The 21203-nt window shown below is 52.6% G+C and overlaps 6 protein-coding genes across 7 annotated transcripts; 3 read left to right on the top strand and 3 right to left on the bottom strand.

The window, feature by feature from the left end:
* Positions 1-2190: 2190 nt before the first annotated feature.
* Positions 2191-4128, bottom strand: AAFC00_005586 (uncharacterized protein; the record flags this gene model as incomplete). Its single annotated transcript, XM_069345392.1, has 2 exons — positions 2191-3866; positions 3930-4128. 2 exons carry the CDS (start codon positions 4126-4128, stop codon positions 2191-2193), a joined length of 1875 nt encoding a protein of 624 aa, XP_069203219.1.
* Positions 4129-4501: 373 nt separating this feature from the next.
* AAFC00_005587 (uncharacterized protein) lies at positions 4502-5740 on the top strand (the record flags this gene model as incomplete). 2 transcript variants are annotated; one of them, XM_069345393.1, is made up of 3 exons in its annotated part: positions 4502-4597; positions 4705-4836; positions 4901-5740. In XM_069345393.1, 3 exons carry the CDS (start codon positions 4502-4504, stop codon positions 5738-5740), a joined length of 1068 nt encoding a protein of 355 aa, XP_069203220.1. The 2 variants fall into 2 exon arrangements, with proteins under 2 accessions (XP_069203220.1, XP_069203221.1); XM_069345394.1 differs by having other exon boundaries at positions 4538-4597.
* A 212-nt stretch (positions 5741-5952) lies between these two features.
* On the bottom strand, positions 5953-7573 carry AAFC00_005588 (uncharacterized protein; the record flags this gene model as incomplete). Its single annotated transcript, XM_069345395.1, has 2 exons — positions 5953-7463; positions 7549-7573. 2 exons carry the CDS (start codon positions 7571-7573, stop codon positions 5953-5955), a joined length of 1536 nt encoding a protein of 511 aa, XP_069203222.1.
* A 648-nt stretch (positions 7574-8221) lies between these two features.
* On the top strand, positions 8222-9871 carry AAFC00_005589 (uncharacterized protein; the record flags this gene model as incomplete). Its single annotated transcript, XM_069345396.1, has 2 exons — positions 8222-8509; positions 8627-9871. 2 exons carry the CDS (start codon positions 8222-8224, stop codon positions 9869-9871), a joined length of 1533 nt encoding a protein of 510 aa, XP_069203223.1.
* A 20-nt stretch (positions 9872-9891) lies between these two features.
* AAFC00_005590 (uncharacterized protein) lies at positions 9892-12102 on the bottom strand (the record flags this gene model as incomplete). The annotated part of the gene is made up of 1 exon (XM_069345397.1): positions 9892-12102. One exon carries the CDS (start codon positions 12100-12102, stop codon positions 9892-9894), a length of 2211 nt encoding a protein of 736 aa, XP_069203224.1.
* A 444-nt stretch (positions 12103-12546) lies between these two features.
* On the top strand, positions 12547-13779 carry AAFC00_005591 (uncharacterized protein; the record flags this gene model as incomplete). Its single annotated transcript, XM_069345398.1, has 1 exon — positions 12547-13779. The coding sequence occupies one exon, from the start codon at positions 12547-12549 to the stop codon at positions 13777-13779; it is 1233 nt and encodes a 410-aa protein (XP_069203225.1).
* Between the last annotated feature and the right edge of the window lie 7424 nt (positions 13780-21203).

Here is a 21203-nt window from a genome sequence, read left to right on the forward strand (position 1 = left end):
AATAATTGTCACTTACTTCGTGCTCACTTTGCGGATGTCGCTTGAGTTCATAAGAGTATTTGTGGCTGCGACATCCTGGCTTGAAGGAAAATTGCGTGCTCGGGATACTTTTTGAGAGAGATATATATCACCAGTCCAGTCCTAGTGCCCGAGACTTCCAAATTTACGAAGAAAAACTTGACACCTTTCGCCCATTCATGTGTACTTGCGTGCCCCTAGCACTGGATCTTATGGTCCATCGACCACATGGTAACTGACGCACGAGCAAGTATCGGCGACTACGACACGAAAAGCGCTCGATTTGTCATGATGCTGCTACGCGTTGCTTCGTGGTATGCAGCTGAATGTTGCAATTCATTGTTATGAGTCGGACCAGCACGCATACGACGGAATGCGCCGATATCTTCACCACCGACCCACCAGGCCGCAGCCCGCACGAGTTCCAGTACAGACTCGAGTTCGTCTTCGTCTCTAGGACTGTAGACCATGACGAAGCCTCCGGGTACAAAGCGCTCAAGCCAACCGCCTCTAGCAAGAGGGTGCCTTTCTCCCCATCCGGCATCCAACATTACCTTCGCATCCGCAGGATGCAATGTGAGGTGTAGCGATCCGTCGGAAGCGTGCGCATGGCAAATTTCACCGCCACAGGTACGTCGCAGCGGATGGGTGGAAAAGATGCCGCGCCCATGTTTCTCGAAGCAAGACGTACCTTCCTCGATATGTTCATTCTGTTCGGCAATTTGACTTATTGCTGCGGACAAAGCTGCAAAGTGATGGGGAGACCCGTGCTGGGTGACCTGTCGGTGCGGCGCTATGCCAAAGGTCTTTGGGCGTAGGCCTTGACGTTCAGCCAGAGATGTTAAACAACCCTTGGTCGAGGTTAGATGCCTTGGTAACGGCGGTGCTTCGAGCGCATCACGCAGAGCAAAGACTCCCAGAAGTTTGATACGAAGATAGCCGAAGATTGTTGCAGGCGTTCCGCCAGGGCCCAATGCTATAAACTTCCGATAGTCCAGGTAAAGGAATCGAAAAGTAGGAACAAGCACTGTGATGGCTAGTATGGGCGCCAGGAACAGGTTGATACTGCTTGCTCGGAGTTTGTCATTGATTGACTCTGTGAGATGTGGGAAGATCATCCTGATTTGACGATTCAGAATTGCACCCTGCTGCTGTCTACCGAACCCGCGCTGCAAGATGGCCGGACGCAGAAGCTACCGTTGTAACACTCAATTATACGAGTAAGTAGCTCAACCACCGTCTTGAGCATTCTTCAACCTTGATTGGGATGTTGAACTCAGCTTCAGATTTCAAAATTAGGCCTAGAAGCTGTCTAAAACAGCTATGGTTCACTGTTTTTGGAGGTTGTAGACAGCTTCCCGCAACGGTTTCGAGTCCGAATCCTACAAGGTAAGATAAGCTTGGCTCTCAGTCCCGAATTGGACAGATAGAATTAATACACGAAACGATGAAGACCTGTCAATCCTACTGACCTGCGGATATTGCAGTAGTCATATGATAATATAGAACAGACAATTGTTTGCTGCTTGCGCACAATTCTTCTCGTGGTATCCTCGGAGCTGCGCCGTAGGGAAAAAACAAAGTACGGCCCTGCTACACCGTTACTTCACTTCGTGACAAGGATTCTACCTAAGTCAAGGTACAGCGAGTCCAGGCGTCCAACGCTTACGCGGGATACAAGGCTAAACCGATCTCCCAAGAAGGTACGAGTCGTAGCTAAGATTGTCAAGCTATACGAGTGATGGCATGCCGCGGCCGATCGATTTCTTAAGCTTTTGCTTGGTTCCGATCACCAGTCCCCCCCCAGCTCGATGTGTAATTATCTGTACGGAGCAAGCAGCGCGCCACAGAAGCGTGCGGGGGAGAATGTTCTGTGATAGCGCAACATGATCAGCAACGGCAGTCGCGAACACATGGTTCCATTAGCGGCCTATATTCTTAGTTGCATTAGCCTCTAGATGCATCTGAGGCCACTGCTTAGGACCCAAGTTCGTGTGTTCTTACCAGTGAGGTCCCTGATGTTGTCGATATGTGACTGGCTTGGCGCGACATAGGTGGCTGCATTTTCTGATAGAAAATGAATGTCTTCCATGCACGAGTGACGCTCTTACTGTCGAACCTGGGTGCGGAATCCAAACTTGTTTATTTGCAATGAATCGAAGGTAAGGACATCTAGAGCTTGGTACTCTTGACCAGGCCCTTCTTGATACCCGTGAGTTCTCCACCGTAGCCGCCTCTGCCTTCGCCGCCCTTGTACACTGGTCTCATACTGGCCAGCTTCTTCTTCTTCTCGTCGTACTTCTTTCTCTTCTTGACACGTGGGTTGCGCACATCCTTCTTGCGGTGGGGTGTCAATCCTTTGTTTTTCTCGATGGCGTACGTGATGGCACGCTTGCCGTCAGGGCCAAGCTCAAGCTTCTCCACAACGCGGCCGCCTTGCTGTGCAGCTTCCTTGTACGCCTCCGAAGCAGCCTTCTTGTCTGCCTTCTTTCGTGCCGACTTGGCAGCCACCATGTCGTAGTATTCTTCGTCACTGTTGGCGGCAGCACGGAGCTCCTTGGCTTGTCGGCGATCCTCTTCGTCACTGTCATCGCCTAATACGTCCCTCTCGTTGTTCTTTCCACGCTTCTCAGCTTCGGCGTTGAGTCTGGCCTGACGATCTCTGAGACGCTCCCTGTATGGTATGTCATCGTCTCCACCAGCGTTTCTGCCAGCAGCACCACGCTTGTTGGCCTTTTGAGCGATCTGAGAGGTGTAGAAGCGCAAGCTCTTCTTGCGTTTGGCCTTCTCTGCCAGTTGTTGTTCAGTGAGCTCCGAGTCCTCACCAAAGTCGGAGTCTTCGTCATCCAGGACTCTGGGCTCTGACTGGGTCGCAATCTTGGTAGCACGACGACTCGGTGCTTTGGTAAGAGCATCCAAGTCGGCGAGGTCGGCCTCTGCCTTAGCCATCCTCTCAGCGCGGCGAGCAGCAGCTTCCTTCTGGACGGCTTCAGCAGCCTTCTGTGCTCTGCTCTTTTTGGTCTTGCGTGTGTTGTTCTTCGCGTTGTCGATAGCAGACATGTCGATGCCCTCGTCTTCCTCGCTTTCGGCCTCGGACATGTCAGACGCCGACTCTCCAGATGTTATGTCCTCGGGAAGGTCCTTGACATTCTCCCAAAGCTGTTGACATTGTACTAAGCTGTCCATAACGGGATGATCTCTTAGAGTAGTGGCAGAGAGCGCCAGGCCACTGGTGGCGCTGTCGTCGGCGGTTGAGGTGAGGAGTGCGAAATACATGGTCAACGAAGCCAGGTAGGCGGTGGCAGCCTGACGCTTAGCGATTGTGACGGGCGATGTCGCGGAAGATGTAGTCGTGAGCTCCTTGTGCCGTGCCTGCAGCTTCAAGAGCTCTTTGCTAAGTGGCTCGAATTCGGGATATCTTGCCTTGAGTGCTTTGACACGTTCTGCAGGTCCCATGCTGTCGCTGACCTCGAGCTGAGGAAGCACTTCGGTGACGACCGCCTGGTCTCCGTCTTGGTCATCTTCGTCCATGCCCTCTGCGCCTCCTGTCTGCCATTCGGACTCGTCAAAGCCATAGTCTGCCTCACTCATCGCTGCCAGCTGTTTCTTCTGAATTCTCAGGGCCTCTGCTTCTTCGTCCAATGCATCCTGCTCTGTCTCTATAGCATCTGCGTTGTAGTAGTCTTGTTTCGACGCGCCCCAGCCTTCGGCCTCCTCTTCCTCGTCGGCATGTTTCCGCTCTGTATCGTCATCATACTCATCATCGTCTTGCTGGTCGACCTCTTCTTCGTCTTCGGATGCGTCAGAGTAACCCAGGACCTCTTCTTCCGACTGCTCTAAGAACTCGTCTGTCAAACTTGTCAGCACAAATGTAGCTTGGAACATGGCCCTCTCCGTCGTGTGAATCATACCATTATCCTGCCATGCTTTCTGCTTCTTGGCTGCCGGGCCGTCGTCCAGAAGAACTTTGTCTCGACTGATGTGAAACTCGTCGTCTGAGCCAGCGACATCTTCATAAGTATCGATGCGCAGTCTGGTTCTTTTGTTGGATGAATCCGGGACTGCTTCCTGGGCAGTAGATGCTGCATTCGCCTTTCTCTTTTTCGCCATTTTCGGGGTTGTTGTGATGGGGTGTACGTGTACAAGTTTTGATTGATGTCGATAAATTGGCGGAATAAAGATTTTGTGAGAAAGTTTGGGAATAAACGCCGCCGCCGGTCATTCGCAAACTCCGATTGCCTGCGTGGTTTGCTCTGTTTGTTCTTTGGCTTTTGACCCCATGCTGTTATAGGACTCCATTTATCTGAGCATATCACTTTCAAGAGAGGGGCATGCATTTAAAATATTGTACTGCACGAGCGAGGTCAGCCACCATCATATGAGCATTACTGTTAAGTACCAAAGCAAGCAAGAAAGACTGCTGTTCTTCGTGTGAACAAATAATCTAGTGCTATACATATTGACACTCGTCTCATTGCTTCCAATGTGGGTGTTGACTGTAGTGGGTATCTTGACACTCATGTTCGCTTTGGACATGACGGGTTTCTTTTCCAAAAACCATCTTGTAGTAGATGGAAGAGTAAGCCAATATGATTTCCTTCTCTCTCCATACACACTGCCGTTCCATAAGACGACATCGAGTGCAAGTAGATAGAAACATGCTGACATTTTTGTGCTTTTGGCAAGACTGTTGTCATCACTGGTGGCTCCCAGGGCATGGGACGTGGTCTGGCGAAACTGTTTTCCAAGAGAGGAGCGAACGTGGTGATTGTCGCTCGAGGAGAAGAGAATCTCATCAAGACCTTGAATGACATCAAAGTAAGCTCCTCTTCTCATTCGTTTCTTTATCTTAAGTCTCTCATGCTCAAACCCACTTGTCCAGGCCGTTGCGATCAGACCTGATCAGAAAATCCACTACATCAGCGCGGACGTGACCAAGCCCGAGGAGAACTCTCGGATCCTCGCAGAGGTCCAAGCATGGAACGACGGACGAGCGCCCGATATCGTCTGGGCCAATGCTGGATCATCCGTGCCAGGCCTATTCGCCGATACTTCCATCGAAACACTGCGATCGCAAATGGACATCAACTACTGGGCCGCAGCGTACCTAGCCCACGTGACATTGAACATGTGGACTCGCACCCCATCTGCAGCAGCCACCACAACAACAGCAGCAAAGCCCACATCGCCCCGCCACTTCATCATGACAAGCTCATCAGCGGCGTTCGTAGGCGTAGCAGGCTACGGCACATACTCACCCGCGAAAGCAGCAATGCGGTCCCTAGCAGACAATCTCCGCTCGGAAGTAAACCTATACAACGGCGCGCGCCAGCACCAGCCCTCATCACCAACCGCCCCAGCAGCAGACATCAAAATCCACATCGTCTGCCCCGGCACGATCCTGAGCGAAGGGCACGCGCGCGAAGACGCGACCAAGCACGAGATCACCCGCATCCTCGAGGCGGGCGACCCGCGACAGACCGAGGACGAAGTCGCGGCCGCTGCCGTGTCCGGGCTGGATCGGGGCCATTATCTCATCACGACGCAGTTTCTGGGCCATGCTATGCGCGCCAGCTCGTTGCAGGGTAGTCCGAGGAATGGGTGGGGGGTTGTGGATACTTTGTTTAGTTGGGTCACGAGTGTGGCTTGGTTGTTCATCGGGCCGGATATGGAGGGTAAGGTGTTCAAGTATGGCAAGCAGCATGGTTTGGCGAGCAAGTAGGTAGTAATCGGTGAAAGTAGGCAAATCATGTATTAGATACTATTATTTATATATATGTAAAAAGATCGCCACCTCAAGGGCTTGGTTTCACCATGATACATGACTGGAAAAACCCCCCTCGAACAGTCCTACGATCAGCGTCCTCGAAGAAAGTCCAGGAACATCAAAAAAGAGCCCACCAGCCTTCGCAACCACTCAATCACCGCTCCCGCTCAAGCAGAAGCCAACACATCAAGCGACGACCCGATAGACGAACAGACCCTCTCAGCGAACCTCTGTTCGTCGTCGACCCCCAAGACGCCCAGCTGCCAAGTGAGCATCAAGACCATATCGCCGCCTTTGAGCGTGACGACGTTGAAGTTCAGACCGCTGCCGACGGCGTTGGCGGGTTGCGAGAACAGGACCGAGGAGAGCGTCCAGTCCTCGGTGTCTCTGGGACTTGTTGTTGACGTCGATTGGGGTTCGGCACGAGGACTGAAACTCAGCAGATTACTCAGCTCGTACGACGAGTCGCGCGGTTTGCCCACTTGGTCCTTCATCCACGGGTAGAAGTTACGGAGGTACGCCAGCAGACCAACAGGTTGATCGACGAGCGACTCTGCGCGCCTCGCGAGGCCCTCGGTCGTGGCGCGCGAAGCGACCCAGATCGAGGCGTCGTCGGCCGCCGCGGCCCAGCCTGTCCAGGCGTTGACGTCTGCGCGCGCGAACAGCTCGAAGTAGACGCTTGCGCACACGGCCATGTCGTCGTCGCTGAGGGATGCGGCGTGGCGGCGCAGGTCGACTGCTGTGCCGGAAACGAAGGACCCGGCTGTCTCTGCTGGGATGCCTTGGCTCAGCGCTCGCACGATCAGTTGGTGCAGCAGGCCGGTGAATTTCGTCGAGTGGGATTTGCATTTCGCTAGCACTTTCGTCATGGTTTCGTTGTTGACCGTGACGAAGTCGAGGCCGGTTTTGAATGTTGATGGGTTGTCGTCGTCGTGGAAGGTTGGTTCGCCGCGCCATTGGTCGGGGGACTCGGGAGTCGCTGCGGCGCGGAGATTGAAGTAGTCTGTGATGGTCTTGGGGAGATATGCGCCGAGTAGTGGCGAGAGAAGATATGACCAGGTGATCTTGAGCTGGCCGCCTTCGTCTATGGGTGGTGGAAGAGGTTTGGTCGTAGCAGCGTCACTCAGCGATATCTTCGTCTCGTCATCGTACGGACACGTTGGACTCGAAGACATCCGGAGCCCTGAAAGAAAAGATTGATGAAAAGCCAACCCGGACTTGCCATCGCCATGTGAGTGATAATAAGCAAGAAGGATGAGATATCGGTTTCGGCCATTGCGGCTCGCAAGAGGCACGATAACGACCTTCCAAGGGGGAATCTCATCACGAGCCGTCAGGACTTGATCATGGATCTGTGGTATCACAAGTTTGATGACATCCCGTTCCAGCATGGCATCGTAGCGATCTGACACGTCCTTGCCCTCGAGCAATTGAACATGGTTGTTCAAGTCTAGGTGCGGCGGCCTTGCGTATGCCGGCGATTCGGTTGCTTCACCAATGATTGTAGTCGAAAGAACTGGGTGAGTCGCAATGCAATGCTTGATCGCCTTTATCGCGGATTGTCTGATCCAGTCCTTGGGGGGCCCATCTGCGATTGAGCACTCGTATATTCCACCGACGATGAGACATCGATAGTAGTCGAGTGTCTGACGCACAATACAGCGTCGCTCATTGATTCCTTGTTCATCACTGCGTTAGACTAGGACTTCTTCGCAATCATCCAAAGGAACGACACATGTTGGATGGCAAGATTGGTCACCTACCAGCAAGTCGAAGTGTCGTCGTCATTGCTTGCTGCTGTTGTATGCACTCACGTATAGAAACGATGGTACGCTCCACAGAGTACAACACGGTATCTTTGGCAGTAGTCAAAACGTCAAATACTATACTACCTTGCCAGCATGAGAGACTTTTCGCTCTGGTGGATACTAGGTATATAGGCAACAACAGTCCTCTCGGCTAACCATGCAGCTTGCACGGTACTGCATCTCACACAGCATCAAGAAGCCTCGGATATACAGGCAACGACATTTCCACGAGCTCGAAGGAAGACGTTTAATTCAACTAAGGTGAACGTCTTGACTCGTTTTCCACCCACCATCAAGGTTCGCGGGCGGCGGACGCCTCGGCTTCGTGGGACCCACTCCATAGGTACTGGAGCCGACTACGGCAAGGTATGTCAGGTACATACATTTGTGACATTGTGCTGCTAACATTAGGTAGACAATGATTCGACATCTATATCTGCAACCACGAAGTAGTATATAGATCTACCTGTGACATCTGGATCTCATAAGCATTGAGCAACTGCAACAGCATCAACACCTACTTTCACCTCTGGAAACAATTCAACCCCGAATCAAGAATTGAGAAACACCACTCCAGTCCATCATGCGATACACAATCCCACGAAGCGATGAAGAAATCGCAGAAGATATGTACCAGCACGACCAGGAGGTCCAAAAAATATCCACACGGATGCGCGACTTCTACGCCCGAAAGGAACCCTACCGCATCTTCCACGGCTCGACGAACTCGACTCGAAACTACACCGTGGACCCTGCGAAGATGATTGACACGCGCAGGCTGTATCGTATCATCTCGATTGACTTAGAGAAGTTGACGGCGCTCGTCGAGCCGAATGTGCCTATGGATAGACTTTACAAGGCGACTTCCAATTTTGGGCTTGTGCCGCCTGTTGTTATGGAGTTTCCGGGTATTACGGTATGGTTCTTGCTTTTCTTTTCTTGCTTCTTGCACTTGTCACGGTCTACGATGTCTGGGCAATCCAGCGAAAGACAAAAGCAATCAGTCGAGGACTAGGCTAATCTGGGTGTTTAGGTCGGCGGTGGATTCGCAGGAACATCGGGAGAGTCCAGTTCATTCAAACACGGCTTCTTCGACGCCACCATCAACTGGGCGCAGATCGTGCTGCCAAACGGCGACATCGTCAAGGCCTCGGAGACGGAGAATTCGGATCTGTTTCACGGAGCCGCAGGCAGTTTTGGTACTCTAGGAGTGGCTACGCTCTTCGAGATACGCCTGATCAAAGCCAAGGACTACGTCGAGGTCGAGTATAGATCCGTGCCGTCACTGACGGGCACATTTGACGCTCTGAAACATGCTTACAACGACTCTTCCAACGACTACGTCGACGGCATCATGCTCGAGAAAAACCGTGGGCTCGTCATCACCGGCAAATTTACAAACACCATCAGCCCAGATGCCCCCTTACAGGGATTTCGAGAAGCGCGCGCCCCATGGTTCTACATACACGCAGACCGCATAACGCGGCCCTCGTTCTTCTCGTCGGCCTCTACCACAATCGTGAAAAAGGAAACAGTCTCCCTGATGGACTACCTCTTCCGCTACGACCGCGGCGCCTTCTGGACCGGCGCCTACGCCTTCAAATACTTCCTTGTGCCTTTCAACCGCATCACGCGATGGGCGCTCGACGACTTCATGAAGACCAGAGTCATGTATCATGCGCTGCACGCGAGCGGGCACGCGCGACAGTACATGATCCAGGACCTCGCTATCCCGGCGCACAATGCCGAGAAGTTCGTGGAGTATGTCGACGAGACTTTTGGATTCTATCCGCTGTGGCTGTGTCCGTTGCGCACTTCGCCTACGACGACGACAAGGAAAGTGTCGATGCATCCACAGTCTACTTCTCCTTCTGGTGACGAGGATGATGGCTGGTTGGTGAATGTCGGAGTTTGGGGTCCAGGTCCGTCGGATTACAAGAAGTTTGTGCAAGTCAACAGAGATCTGGAGCGCGAGGTCAGGGAGCTGGGCGGGATGAAGTGGCTTTACGCTCAAGCCTTCTACACCGAAGACGAGTTCTGGGATATCTACGGACCGCGCCAAGAGTATGATGCACTGAGAAGGAGATACCACGCCGATCATCTGCCGGACGTGTATGAGAAGGTGCGGGTGGATTTGTCGGAGATGGACGGGGACAAGTCGTATGTGGAATGGATCAAGGATGCTTTTTGGGCTACTTGGCCCATGACGGGGTTGTATGGTGTCTTACAGACGCTGGTCAGTAAGGACTATCTGCTGTCGAAAGACAGGAAGGCGTGAAAACCAAAGTGACTGTGACCTCATTGATTGTCGTATAGCACACGAGTCCAGTCAAAGGGATTCCATCGTTTCCTGAAGCCTTCGACTCTCGAGTCTTGCCTCGTCCACCTGCCTTGTTTCTTGATGACATCGGGGCCCTTGCCGAGCATACCGCCGACAATCTCCCTGGCGAACAAGTCGCCTTTGGGCCACCTGCGCTCGTCCTCGATGACGTGACCCAAGCCGCCGTCCATGGTGAACCAGACGTGGAAATACGGCATCTCCTTGACCAGCGACTTGCGGAAGGCCTGCTTGCCGAAGCCTGGCTGCTGAGACTTGGCCAAGGTGTCTATGATCTTCTTGTGCTGACTCCACTCCTCGTCAGCGCCGAGGACGGCTTCCTTGAAGTATGCGGGAGCATCGTCGGCAAGGTGGAAGGGTAGAGGGATGGCAAAGAGTGCGGCGTGGCCCTTGCGGGAATGCATGTGAGCGGCGTTCTCGTAGAAGATGACGCCCTTGTCTTTCTGATGGTACATGCGCGTCAAGCTCTTCATGAAGTTGCGGATTTCCTCCCATTCGTCATCATCACATTCGAGCAAGTTGAGGTGATGCTGCATGGGCACGATGACAGCACCTCCAGGAGCGATTTCAGGCTCGGTGGGAAGTGTCATGTAGACTCGTGTGGCGAGAGCGACAACAGGGGCTGCCGGCGGGGTATTCGTGTCCTCGTGATGGCACAGCGGGCAAGTGTCGAGGATGCGTTGCATTTTGTGAAAGTCTCCTATAGCCGTGTTGCGCAGGTTGATGTCAGACTTTGCCATGTTTCTAGCCAGCTTCGCAGCGTTCTCATCCATGTAGTCGAGATTGTCGTCGAATTTGCCGTCCTTGGCTATGCGTTCGGCAAAAGCGCGACCTTCGCCCTGGCGCTGGTTGCGAGTGCGCTTCTCTTGTCGCACCATGTCTTCGATGCTCATGTCCTCGTTCTCCTCGACAAGACCTCGTTCTCTTCCCCGCTTGTTTTCAATGCGATTGACTTCGCCTTCGCGACCACCGGCCAGCATGCGGTTTTGGGTTGGATCGAGCACGACAACGTCAGGCTGCACAGAGTTGGCAGCGGCAGCGACCTCATATTCGGCCTCGAGCTGGGCAGCGTTGGGAGCTTTGCGGAGCTTTGCCTTCATCATCTGAGCCTTGAGCTTGTTCAGTGCGGTCTGGTCGAGTGGTATGGTGCGTGCAGGAGGCGGAGGTTGCGGTATGACTTGGCCGTCTGATACAGCGCTGGCCTGACCGGCCTGCTCTTCTTCTCGTCTTGCACGAATGGCGCTGGCCGACTTGAGCTCTTCGTCCTTTGCTTTCTGCAGGCGTTCCCTGAAGAAGTCACCAGTGGGCGTCTCGTGGCCATTGTAGTCTTTGCCGTAGATGGCGCGACGTTCGAGTTCCTGTTCTTCTTCGCGTGCGTCGTCAAAGTAGCTCAGTTCACCGTACGTAACGAGAGCGACGCGTTCGACAGGCAAGGCGGACTCGTCAGCCTTTCGATAAACGGCGCGTAATTTGGTCATGCGCCAGTCGGAGCCTGAGTCGCCGAATTTGTACGAGACTTGGTGTTGCTGGTAGGGTGCGTCTGACTCTTGCTTCTCTTCGTCGTCGTCGTCGTCCTCCTCTTGCAGATCTTTGAGCAGATGCTTCATCTCCTGCTCGTGGATCTTGCGCTCATGCTGCTCTTTTGCGGGTACAAATTGCGACGGGGGCTCGGGTTTTGACTTCGATCTTTGCACATAGTCGATGTCGAGTGACGAAGGAGCTTCCATCCAAGTGTCACGCCTTGGTTGGGAATTGGTGGATTGAGGCAGGTCCAGCTCATCGAGGATAGATTCGGTGGGCGGCGCAGTCATGGCTTCCTTTTCCACCCAGGCCTCCTCCCCGTCGTCGTCTTCAACAACATCCTTGGTTCCTCTGTCTCTTTCTCTGCGTTCGTGTTTCCGGCGGTCGTGGTCAGGATGTCTGTGCGAGCGCGAATGTGAGGCGGAGCGATCATCGCGGTGTGAGCGGTGTCGATGATGGTCGTCGTCACGGTGGTGATGATGATGATGGTGCGAGTGGTGCGAGTGACGGTGACGTCGTTTCTCGTCTCTGGGGCTGTCTGAGTGTCTGTCTCGGCTCCTGCTCCTGCTTCGGTGGCGCATGCGTGATGAGGACGACGAAGAAGAAGGCTTTGTTGCGGCCAGCTCTTTCTCAAAATCCTCGAGGCCCATGTCGATGGTTGATATTGTGAATGGAGATTGTGTGGGGGCAAAGAGAGAAAGATGATGATGGTTTGAGCTGAGCTGAGCTGCCGCAACGCAACGCAACTGCTGTATTAGTATTATCGGACAATATTGCGGAGAAGAAGAGGGCAGGAGCGGCAGGGTCCACTGTAAATGGAAGTCAAAGCTTCCTTTCTTTTTTCTTTTTCCTTCCTGTGAAGATTATTATATCTGTCGGAGTTTGACAGTCCGCTACCTCCGGTGGAACCACAAGTGCCTGAGAGCAGACTACATTTTATGTCAGAGGCTGGACCTGATATGATCCATATACTATCCAACATATTCGCACCCACACTGACCCACGATATTAGACGCTGTTGACCATCGCAATCTGTGTCTGTATCGATCGCGATATCAAGAAACACTCGGCAGTCACATCTTGACACAAGAGACATGGCGACAGCAAGTGCAGCAGCACAAACGGCAGGTGCAGCATCAGACCCGGCAGGCGCAATGGGCCCTTCTTCGACGCAGCCACCAGTCGCCGTCGTCTGTATAGGCATGGCAGGCAGTGGCAAAACCACATTCATGCAGCGGATCAACTCGCACCTGCACTCGAAGCAAACCCCTCCATATGTCATGAACCTCGACCCCGCCGTCCGACAGGTCCCCTTCGACTCCAACATTGACATTCGGGACAGCGTCAACTACAAGGAAGTCATGAAGCAGTACAACCTCGGCCCCAACGGCGGCATCATCACGAGTCTGAATCTCTTTGCTACCAAGGTTGACCAAGTGCTGGGTATCTTGGAGAAGCGCTGTCTGCCGACCGAGTCCGCTCCTTCCCACACTGTCCCCAAGCACATCCTCGTCGACACTCCGGGCCAGATCGAGGTCTTTGTCTGGTCTGCCAGTGGTGCCATTCTGCTGGACAGCCTCGCCTCTTCCTTCCCCACTGTGATCGCCTATGTCATCGATACTCCGCGCACCACTGCCAGCACCTCGACATTCATGGCCAACATGCTCTATGCAATCTCCATTCTCTACAAGACAAAGCTGCCCATGATCTTGGTCTTCAACAAGACCGACGTCAAGAGCGAGCTCGAGGCTGTCGAATGGATGCGTGACTTTGAGGCCTTCCAGCTCGCTCTGCGCAAGGAAGAGGAAGAGGCCGACGAGTCCGGCATCGGCGGCAGTGGCTACGTCGGTTCTCTGCTCAACAGCATGAGTCTCACCCTCGAGGAGTTTTATAATCACCTCAGCGTTGTCGGCGTCAGCAGTATGACCGGAGCCGGTGTCGACGACTTTTTCAACGCCGTCGAGGACAAGCGCCAAGAATTCAACAAGGACTACAAACCCGAACTCACCAGACGCCGCGAGGAGAGAGAGCAACAAAGAGAAGCAAAAAGAGAAATGGACGTCTCGCGCATGATGAAAGACATGGCTGTCGGTCAAGACTCGTCCAAGTCCAAGCCTGATCCCGAGACTGTGAGCGACGCCGAAGAGGAAGACGAGGAGAGTGGCGGTCTGGTCGAGAGAGACGAGGACGATGAGGAGACAATGCCTGATGCCGATCAAGGTCTCGTGCGTAGGTATCAAGATGCTCTGAAGGACGGCGGCGTGGCTTCAACCAACGAGGACGCCAGCTTTGCCAAGTACATTCAGGCAGCTGGTATGAACCGATGAGATCTTCGACACTTCACTCGTCACCTCGGCCACCTCGTCCAGGCCATCGCACACAAGAGATCAAAAGCTTCGCATCACAACCATATGCACTTGCCTCTCCGCCGTTTCAATAAGCGGTAGTGCTCTCGCAGACTCTTGACTCGCGGGCAGTGATACATCGGAAGATGCACCCTGTCATTTTGCTCTTGCGCCACAGGGTCAAGCAACTCGCCATCGCACATGCAGGTCTGAGATTCTAGTCCGGAGATCTCGCCATGTGTATTGTACACGTTACACATGCCTAGAAGAAACCCTCCGAGTTTGCGGTATTTCGGATATATCAAATCCCCTCCTTCCGGGCCGTTTGAGGCTTGCATAGGGTGGTCAGGCTGATCGACTAACAAGGCGCCAAACAGTCGCGTCTGTGGGAAGGAGGGAGATAGAAAAGTACCATGAGTCGTTCGTCGTCCAGAGAGCTTCGGCTTGTTCGGATCAGGTCCATGCCTTCCTACACACAACCGCCCTGCTTGTCATTTTAGCACACTAATTAGCTGATTCTAGCAGCAAGCCTCATTCACCAATAGGGAACGTAGCACAGCTATTGAGCGAATAAAATCAAGCCTCCATCTCCAATCTCCATCTTCTGTCACGCTAATGCACTGCACTGCACTTTACTCTGTTCGCATACCGCTCTATGCCATGCCGTTGCCTCCCCTTTTCTCCTTTCGCCTTTTTGCCCCTGCCTGCGCATCGTGGGTGACGTGCACTATCTCAAATGGCACATGGGCAAATCAGGTTGATCTAGACAGATACACGTGTCCCGGAGCAGCCGCCATTAATATGCACTCACTCACTCACTCACCCACTTACTCCGGGCCGTGTCATCGTCCTGATAATGTACCCAAGCGTGCACTATGTATCAGGTTCAAAAACATCCCATTCAAACATGCATTCCCTCACTCGCGGACCTGGCGTTGTATTCACTGCTGACTGAAGGCTCATGGATCGGATCGTGTACCCAATCGGGCTTCTGTTCCCGCTTCTAGACATGACATGACATGGCGAATCGGAGTCGGGTCTTCGTCTCTTCGTTTCTGCGGATTGGAGATGGAGACGGAGGCGTAGTCGTGCTCGGAAAAGAGCTTGCATGTACATACACGCACTCGCTGTAGACTTGCTACCGTCACCGACTCCTGTCATTCATCCCTGTCGCTCATCAGCGTCATACTTGTGGAGCAAGTCCTGTGCTATTGCTATCGTCGTACACATTATCTCTTATTGAAATTCATCTGGCGAGATCGTCCCCAGAGGCGACGAGGATCAACATCCATCTAGGAGGTCCGTTGATTCAAGTGATTGACTGTGTTACGAGATCAAGCGACCGACCGACTGACTGACCAATCGATCCGTAACAACATGATCTTAGTTTCTGCAAAGTGTTTCCCTCTTACTTGCTCTATCGCCCGACTCTACCACTGCCTCTATCTTAAAAACAAGTCTATTCGTTCGCAAGGGTAATATAGCTGCGTACTGTACTGCATGTACTGAACGTAAGCGAGAGAGCTCCCGCTTGATCCCGACTGGACTCTGGATCTCCAAAAGTCGTGTGGCTCGAGGGCGACCGTGTCCATATGTGCGCTTTCGACGGAGTCTATTCTGCTTTTCTCGCGCGCTGAATCTGGGGGCTCGCGTTATATGTGTATGTACATCTCTCGCTTCTGTCTGTGTTTTGTGTTTGCGTGACTTGCGCGCTTTCAAGCCACTGTTTAGGAGAAGGTGGGAAGGCTGGTTGTATAGTGTGTAGCAACTTTGCTTTTGTGGGCTTGAGAGAACTTGGGGAGCAGGTTGGTTCAGTGTACTTGCCCGCACATGTAGAATGCTCTACAGGGTACACTGCGCAGACAGTTGCTTTGAGTGCGTATATATGGCTATGTTCCTGTGTTATGCTTGTCCTGCTTTCATCTTGGTACTTTGTATGGTAGAACATATTCGTTTAGTATACCAGTAGAGAAAGAGGTCTTGATAGATAGGCAAGTACAGACTCTGCTCCCTCACCTTCACTTCCCTCCCTGTACCCCTTCCTGGTGAATTGTCTGACTCCATGATCCATTCATCTGACCCTCACCGAGAAACACACCCGTTGCCCCTCTGATATCTGCTCAGAGAAGATACATACTGCACAGACATACATGCTTCGCCACCTCACCGAATTTACCTCGTGTACTCACCCCGCCTCTTGACCGCCTCCAATACCATAGGAAGTATATCCATGACCAACAAGTCGTTCATTTCTTTTCCCCGGTTAGTTCCGCATACCGTTCGGGTTCCATGTACTGTACACTCCCGCCTCCTGAGAGGTATAGTGTACCGTACTTTATGTTCTGCTGTTGCTGCTGCTGCTGCCGTCGCCGCTGTCGGAAGGAGATCCAAAATCTTCACTTACAGAACCCAGAGACTCGAGACCCACCTGTTGTTTGACGTCTGTGCTAACCAGGTAAACGTGCTGCTACTCGGTCATGTGGCAATGGCGACGATCCAGAAAAAGGACTCGAGGGGAGGGGCAAAGGGGGGTTTTCCCGCCACGTCGGGATGCGCGAGCCATCCGCACACCTACACGCAGAAACATCGTCGTTGAGATTTGAGCACATACATGGCGAAAGCCAGGAAATCACGAACCGCCATCCACTCCTAGCTCTCTGAATTCTGGTCTGCTGAGATCTTGACTCGTTGTCGTTTCCTTTTCGCTCCATCTGCTGCGCCTAGACTGGTTGAGTAGAGTCAGTCTAGGTTGGACCAAGATTCGGTCTCCCAAGATCAAGAATTGGATCAGGTCGAATCGTCAGATATGCAGGCATGTACTGGAGTTTCCATGGTTCCTAAAGTTCCTATTTTCCGCCCTGTCCTGTATATGGACAACCTAGTAAGAGAAAACCAAAATGTGACTAGAGGGACGATCGGACCAAGATCTTGTTAGTCAGCAGGGAAAGCGACAAGGAAGAGTGAAAAGAATTCGTCGGGGATACTGTGGAGTCTCTGCGGAGAGGCGCGGAGACATGAGAAAGAAGACAACACTGCTATGCAAGTTACGGCATGGTCTGTGGCTGAGTGGCTGACTGCCTCATCGGCGAGCCGCCCACGCGGATGTACCGAAGAAATATAACCAAGCCAGAGTGAAACAGGATAGTATGAAACTTGGAATAGAGAAGAATGAAAGGTACTCTGTACTTCTGGTGCAGTGAAGCCCTCGACCTTGGCCACTTACAGTGCTGTACGATAAACGACGCGAAGAAACGCTTACGACGCGTCCTACTCATTTGTCTGTCTGTCGGCTCTAGATCTCGAATATTAGGTCTTCTAGAAATTGTTGGTGCAATTTGGTCATTGGTTAGTCACTAGACTGTCGGCATTTCTCTGACATAGCGACCTCGTCCACTTTCCAGAGCAGCTGTTTCAGTCTTGTGAGAGGCGGTGATGGTGGTGATGATGAGTCTCCGAAATATAGGACAAATCAAAACCAAGTAAACCACCAATTCGCATTCTTTTGAAGCACTATAAGGATTTCCCGTGTCTCAGATGCAGAGCAATAATGATCGTGAATAATACAGCGAGAAAGCGTAGCAAGTGCCGTGGAGTGCCCGCAAGGGTACACTAGAGCGACCCAACATCGCGCTTGCTGTGCGTGCATTGTCACAATAGATGCGAAAGGACCTCCGATCAGGGGCGATTCTTCAAATGCGGCGACGACAGAGCCTCTTTTCGCTGCGCGACCCCGTTTCCGATCATAGCCGCTATAGATCCGAAGTCGTGGGACGCGTCCCCGAAAGACTTCCATCCTCGTTCGAGGCTAGCTAGTCATTGCCTGCAGAAAAAGACTGGATGGAGGCTGAGTTGTCTCTTCGCATATAGCTCGGCACAGCGCTGGGGAAATGCAGCGGGGGTTGAGAGAGAAAGAAGGCGAAACTGTGTAAAGGCGGAGAAGAATGATCTAGAGACGACGGATCTCGATTCTTTCTGGATTACCCATAGAGGCGAATGATGGAGAGACTTAACGAGAGTAAGATATTGCATGCGCGAAAACTATCAAAAGACTCTTAGCCTCGTTCTGCGCAAGCTCGCTGATAAGTGCAGGAATCCTATACAATCGGGCACACCCGCATAAGTGATTATCATGAATGACCAAGTACATACAGCTCATTGGGCAAATCCAAAGCAAAGTGACTCAAGGTTAGTGTAGTTCGAAGAGATGTCACTTTAGGCTTCAATTCTTGGCCCCGGTCGGTCCCCCCTGCCTTTGGAAACAAGCCGTATGGCGGAAGAAAACTCTACCCGGATTGTCGGGACGGAGGGGGGTCCGACCACGTGCAAAAGCTGAGCGCCTCTACTGTCAGTGGCACAGAGGAACAATTCCTGTCCTGGGAAAGCACAGAGATAGACTTGTGCTACTGTGCTACTCCGAAACTTGAGCCACTTAGCGGCTGCGTGCTAACTTTGTTATCAAGGGATGACGAAATGCTCTGGTGGAAAACGATTTTCATGATGTATTGTAGCACAGAAGACACTACCAGACACATCACAACGCAACTACCGAAAAGGACAACTGAAACAGTTGGCCATCCAGGAGCATATGGGAATCCTCTCACCGTACATTAGGTTCAAGGGATCACCAATCCTAATCTCTCGTGCTGAGTAGGAGGGGTTGCAGGGTTTTCCATCTCAAGAGGCAGATTCTTGCGACAAGCACGGTCAAAACATCTTCTGCTTTGGGCAAATCGATCGAGCATCCTTCGAGATCAGAAAAGAGGAAGAGAGAGCTAGCACTTTAGCATATATGTCAGGGTCAGATGCTGAACCCAAATCTGTCCGCGACAGCACTAACGGGGACGGCTTGTGACCGCTAGAAGGAGAGAGAGGTGAGTAGAGCAAGTGAAGCCCGACATTTGGAAAGGAAGGGGCGGGTCTGAGCTCAATGAGCCTTGCGGCTCTGTCAGGCCCTGTCAGCCTCGGGACTCGAAGACCGTCCTCGTCTCTCATTGGTCCATGCGAGGCAAGAGGGTATGGGAGCCGCGTCTACATTTAGAAAGCAATCAAATAAATCACATACACGACGTATCTCCTCTGAGGGATCACTGATCATCTCGCAATAGCAAAGGGTGCACGTACGACGTGATCCATGAGTGGGATGATACATGTATCTTAGCTCTTCGTTGCTGTTGGCGCTAGTGAATCGCTTCCTGAGTTGTGTGTATTACGTCTACAGCGTAGGTATACTTCCGATACTTTGTACGTTCAACTGACCCTTGCTGGACCCAGGGGTTGGATGCCAATAACGATAGTACAACTATACAAAGGTATTCGGGGCGTTGCTCCGCGCATCTGTCAGATCCTCTGTCAAAGATGTACAGTACTCTGCACTTCACCCGTCAGGGTTCAGCAACCCAAGTTCGCTGCTCGGGTTCCTGATTCCTCGCGTCTTGGTGTCAGACCCCGTGCTGAAGAGGAAGGTCAGGGCGCACAGCCCACCTGTCTGTCTTCCCGTCACCTTGACGTCACCCAGTCCTGTCCGCGAAAAGCCATCGCAACCAGGAGGGCATGGCCAATCAGGAACGGTCGTGGTGGACTCCGGTGGGATCCCAGATGGCACACGGCTGGGTGCAGTACTGTACAGGTAGCTGGGCAACTCCGCCTGATCCCACAGCCTGGGCAAAGGGTCCTCCATCTACAATATGTCCCACGTTGCCGGACGGGAGTGATCACAGATGGTAGTGGTAAAATCATACCTTTAGACCCTTAACGATCGCTGATCCTACTGCATCGGTCAGCCAGGGTGTGTAAATGGTCTACTGTTTCTACTGTCAGAAGTGGGTTTCTTCCGCATTGAGCTGAAAATCGCTGATGCAATGGCGAATCCCTTTAATGAGAGAGAATTTTTTTTGTTGATAGGCATCGGTCGATCAGAGAATTTGGTGTGATCGATTTCCTTGGTCAGCGGTTGCGTGGAGACGAGAGAGATTAAGGTGCGACTGCTCAAGCGGTGTTAGCCGGAGCCGCGAATGCAGGGTGAGATCGCGATCCTGAGACTTCCTGACACCGACCCTCGAGGTCAGGACGTAAGGACACGGATAGTGGGCTATCTGTCACCGTTGTTTCTCCACAGGCACTACTTGTATACGCATACGATTAAATGACCACGGCGAGTCGGACATGATGAAGCGACGAGACGACGTAATAGGCGCTGCGGATAGCGTCAAGTCATACCAAGGCATTTATTTTCACGTTTTCTAGTCAGTGGTGTGGAAATGAAAATACTGTACAGTGATATTGTGTGAGCATTGGAAGATAAATAATGAACCCGAGACTTTTTGACCGCGTACCCTGTTATACGAGGGCCAGTCCGAGAACGGACAACCCAGGCAAAGGAAGCGCGGTGAGCGCCGCCCGGTGCTATGTTGTACACATGCGTTGTCCCAATGGAAATGGGAAGGGAAAAAAGGGTAACACGTATTACTGTAATTACAGTACTGACTTAAGAAAAACAGAGGTCGTCCGATCGATCGATGCGCTAAGGTAGGTCACAACGCTGCGGATTTGTGGCAGATGTCGCTGTAACTTCGCTGCACAGATCGACGATTGCATGGTCAGAGTCGAAATGATCAAGCAGACCTGTAGCGAAACTTAGATGCTGCTAAGGATGCTAGCCGGCTGCATCAGGGAATTTGATGCCAGGCTTGACTCGGAAAACGGTGAGCAGAGGCAAGATTTTGGGAAACGTGAGATGCATGGATGAGAGGGCAGGGGAGCGGGATGGGCCAGGTCAGGGGGATGCTGGCCTGTCTACATGTAGATGCTGTAAGTGTAAGAGGGTACAGTACAGTAGTAAGTACCTTACCTGCCTGACCTTGCCTGCTAAGACAGAATGGAGGGGGAGGGGGTCCCTGCCGCAACCTTAGGCAATTGGCCGTTGGTGAACAAGAATTTGGGAAAATCAGGGAGACGGAGCGGTGGTCCGACTGATCAGCCCGCAGCGGGACCCTTGAATCGTTCCAATGTGTCCGTATCGACGATTGCATGTCAGCGCCCCGCTTTCCCTGACAGCCTCGTCGAGAGTAAGCGCAGTCGGCAGGGCAAACAGGGCTGGTTCAGCAAACAGGCGCTTACTCCGATAAGGTTGTGCCTCTTGCACGCACGCATGAGTGCCGGTGCAGATGATTTGCCTGGCCGCGGACGCTACTCGACTTTGTCTGAGATGATGCTCCCGCTTTCATGGTGTAAGAGACCCATAGTGGGCTTCGGTTCCATACCAGGGTCTACCTCCTTGGCTAATAAGATATCCCGGCTCATCGAGGCAGGCACGGTCACGGTCAGTTGAAAGTGGTGCTGTGCTGGTCGAGTATCAGTCAGTAGTGAGTTTAGTAGCTGGTAGTTGGTTTCCGGCATCCACACCCTCC

This window comes from Neodothiora populina, assembly GCF_041146345.1.
Source record: "Neodothiora populina strain CPC 39397 chromosome Unknown canker_contig_5, whole genome shotgun sequence".
NCBI classification, from domain to species: domain Eukaryota; kingdom Fungi; phylum Ascomycota; class Dothideomycetes; order Dothideales; family Dothioraceae; genus Neodothiora; species Neodothiora populina.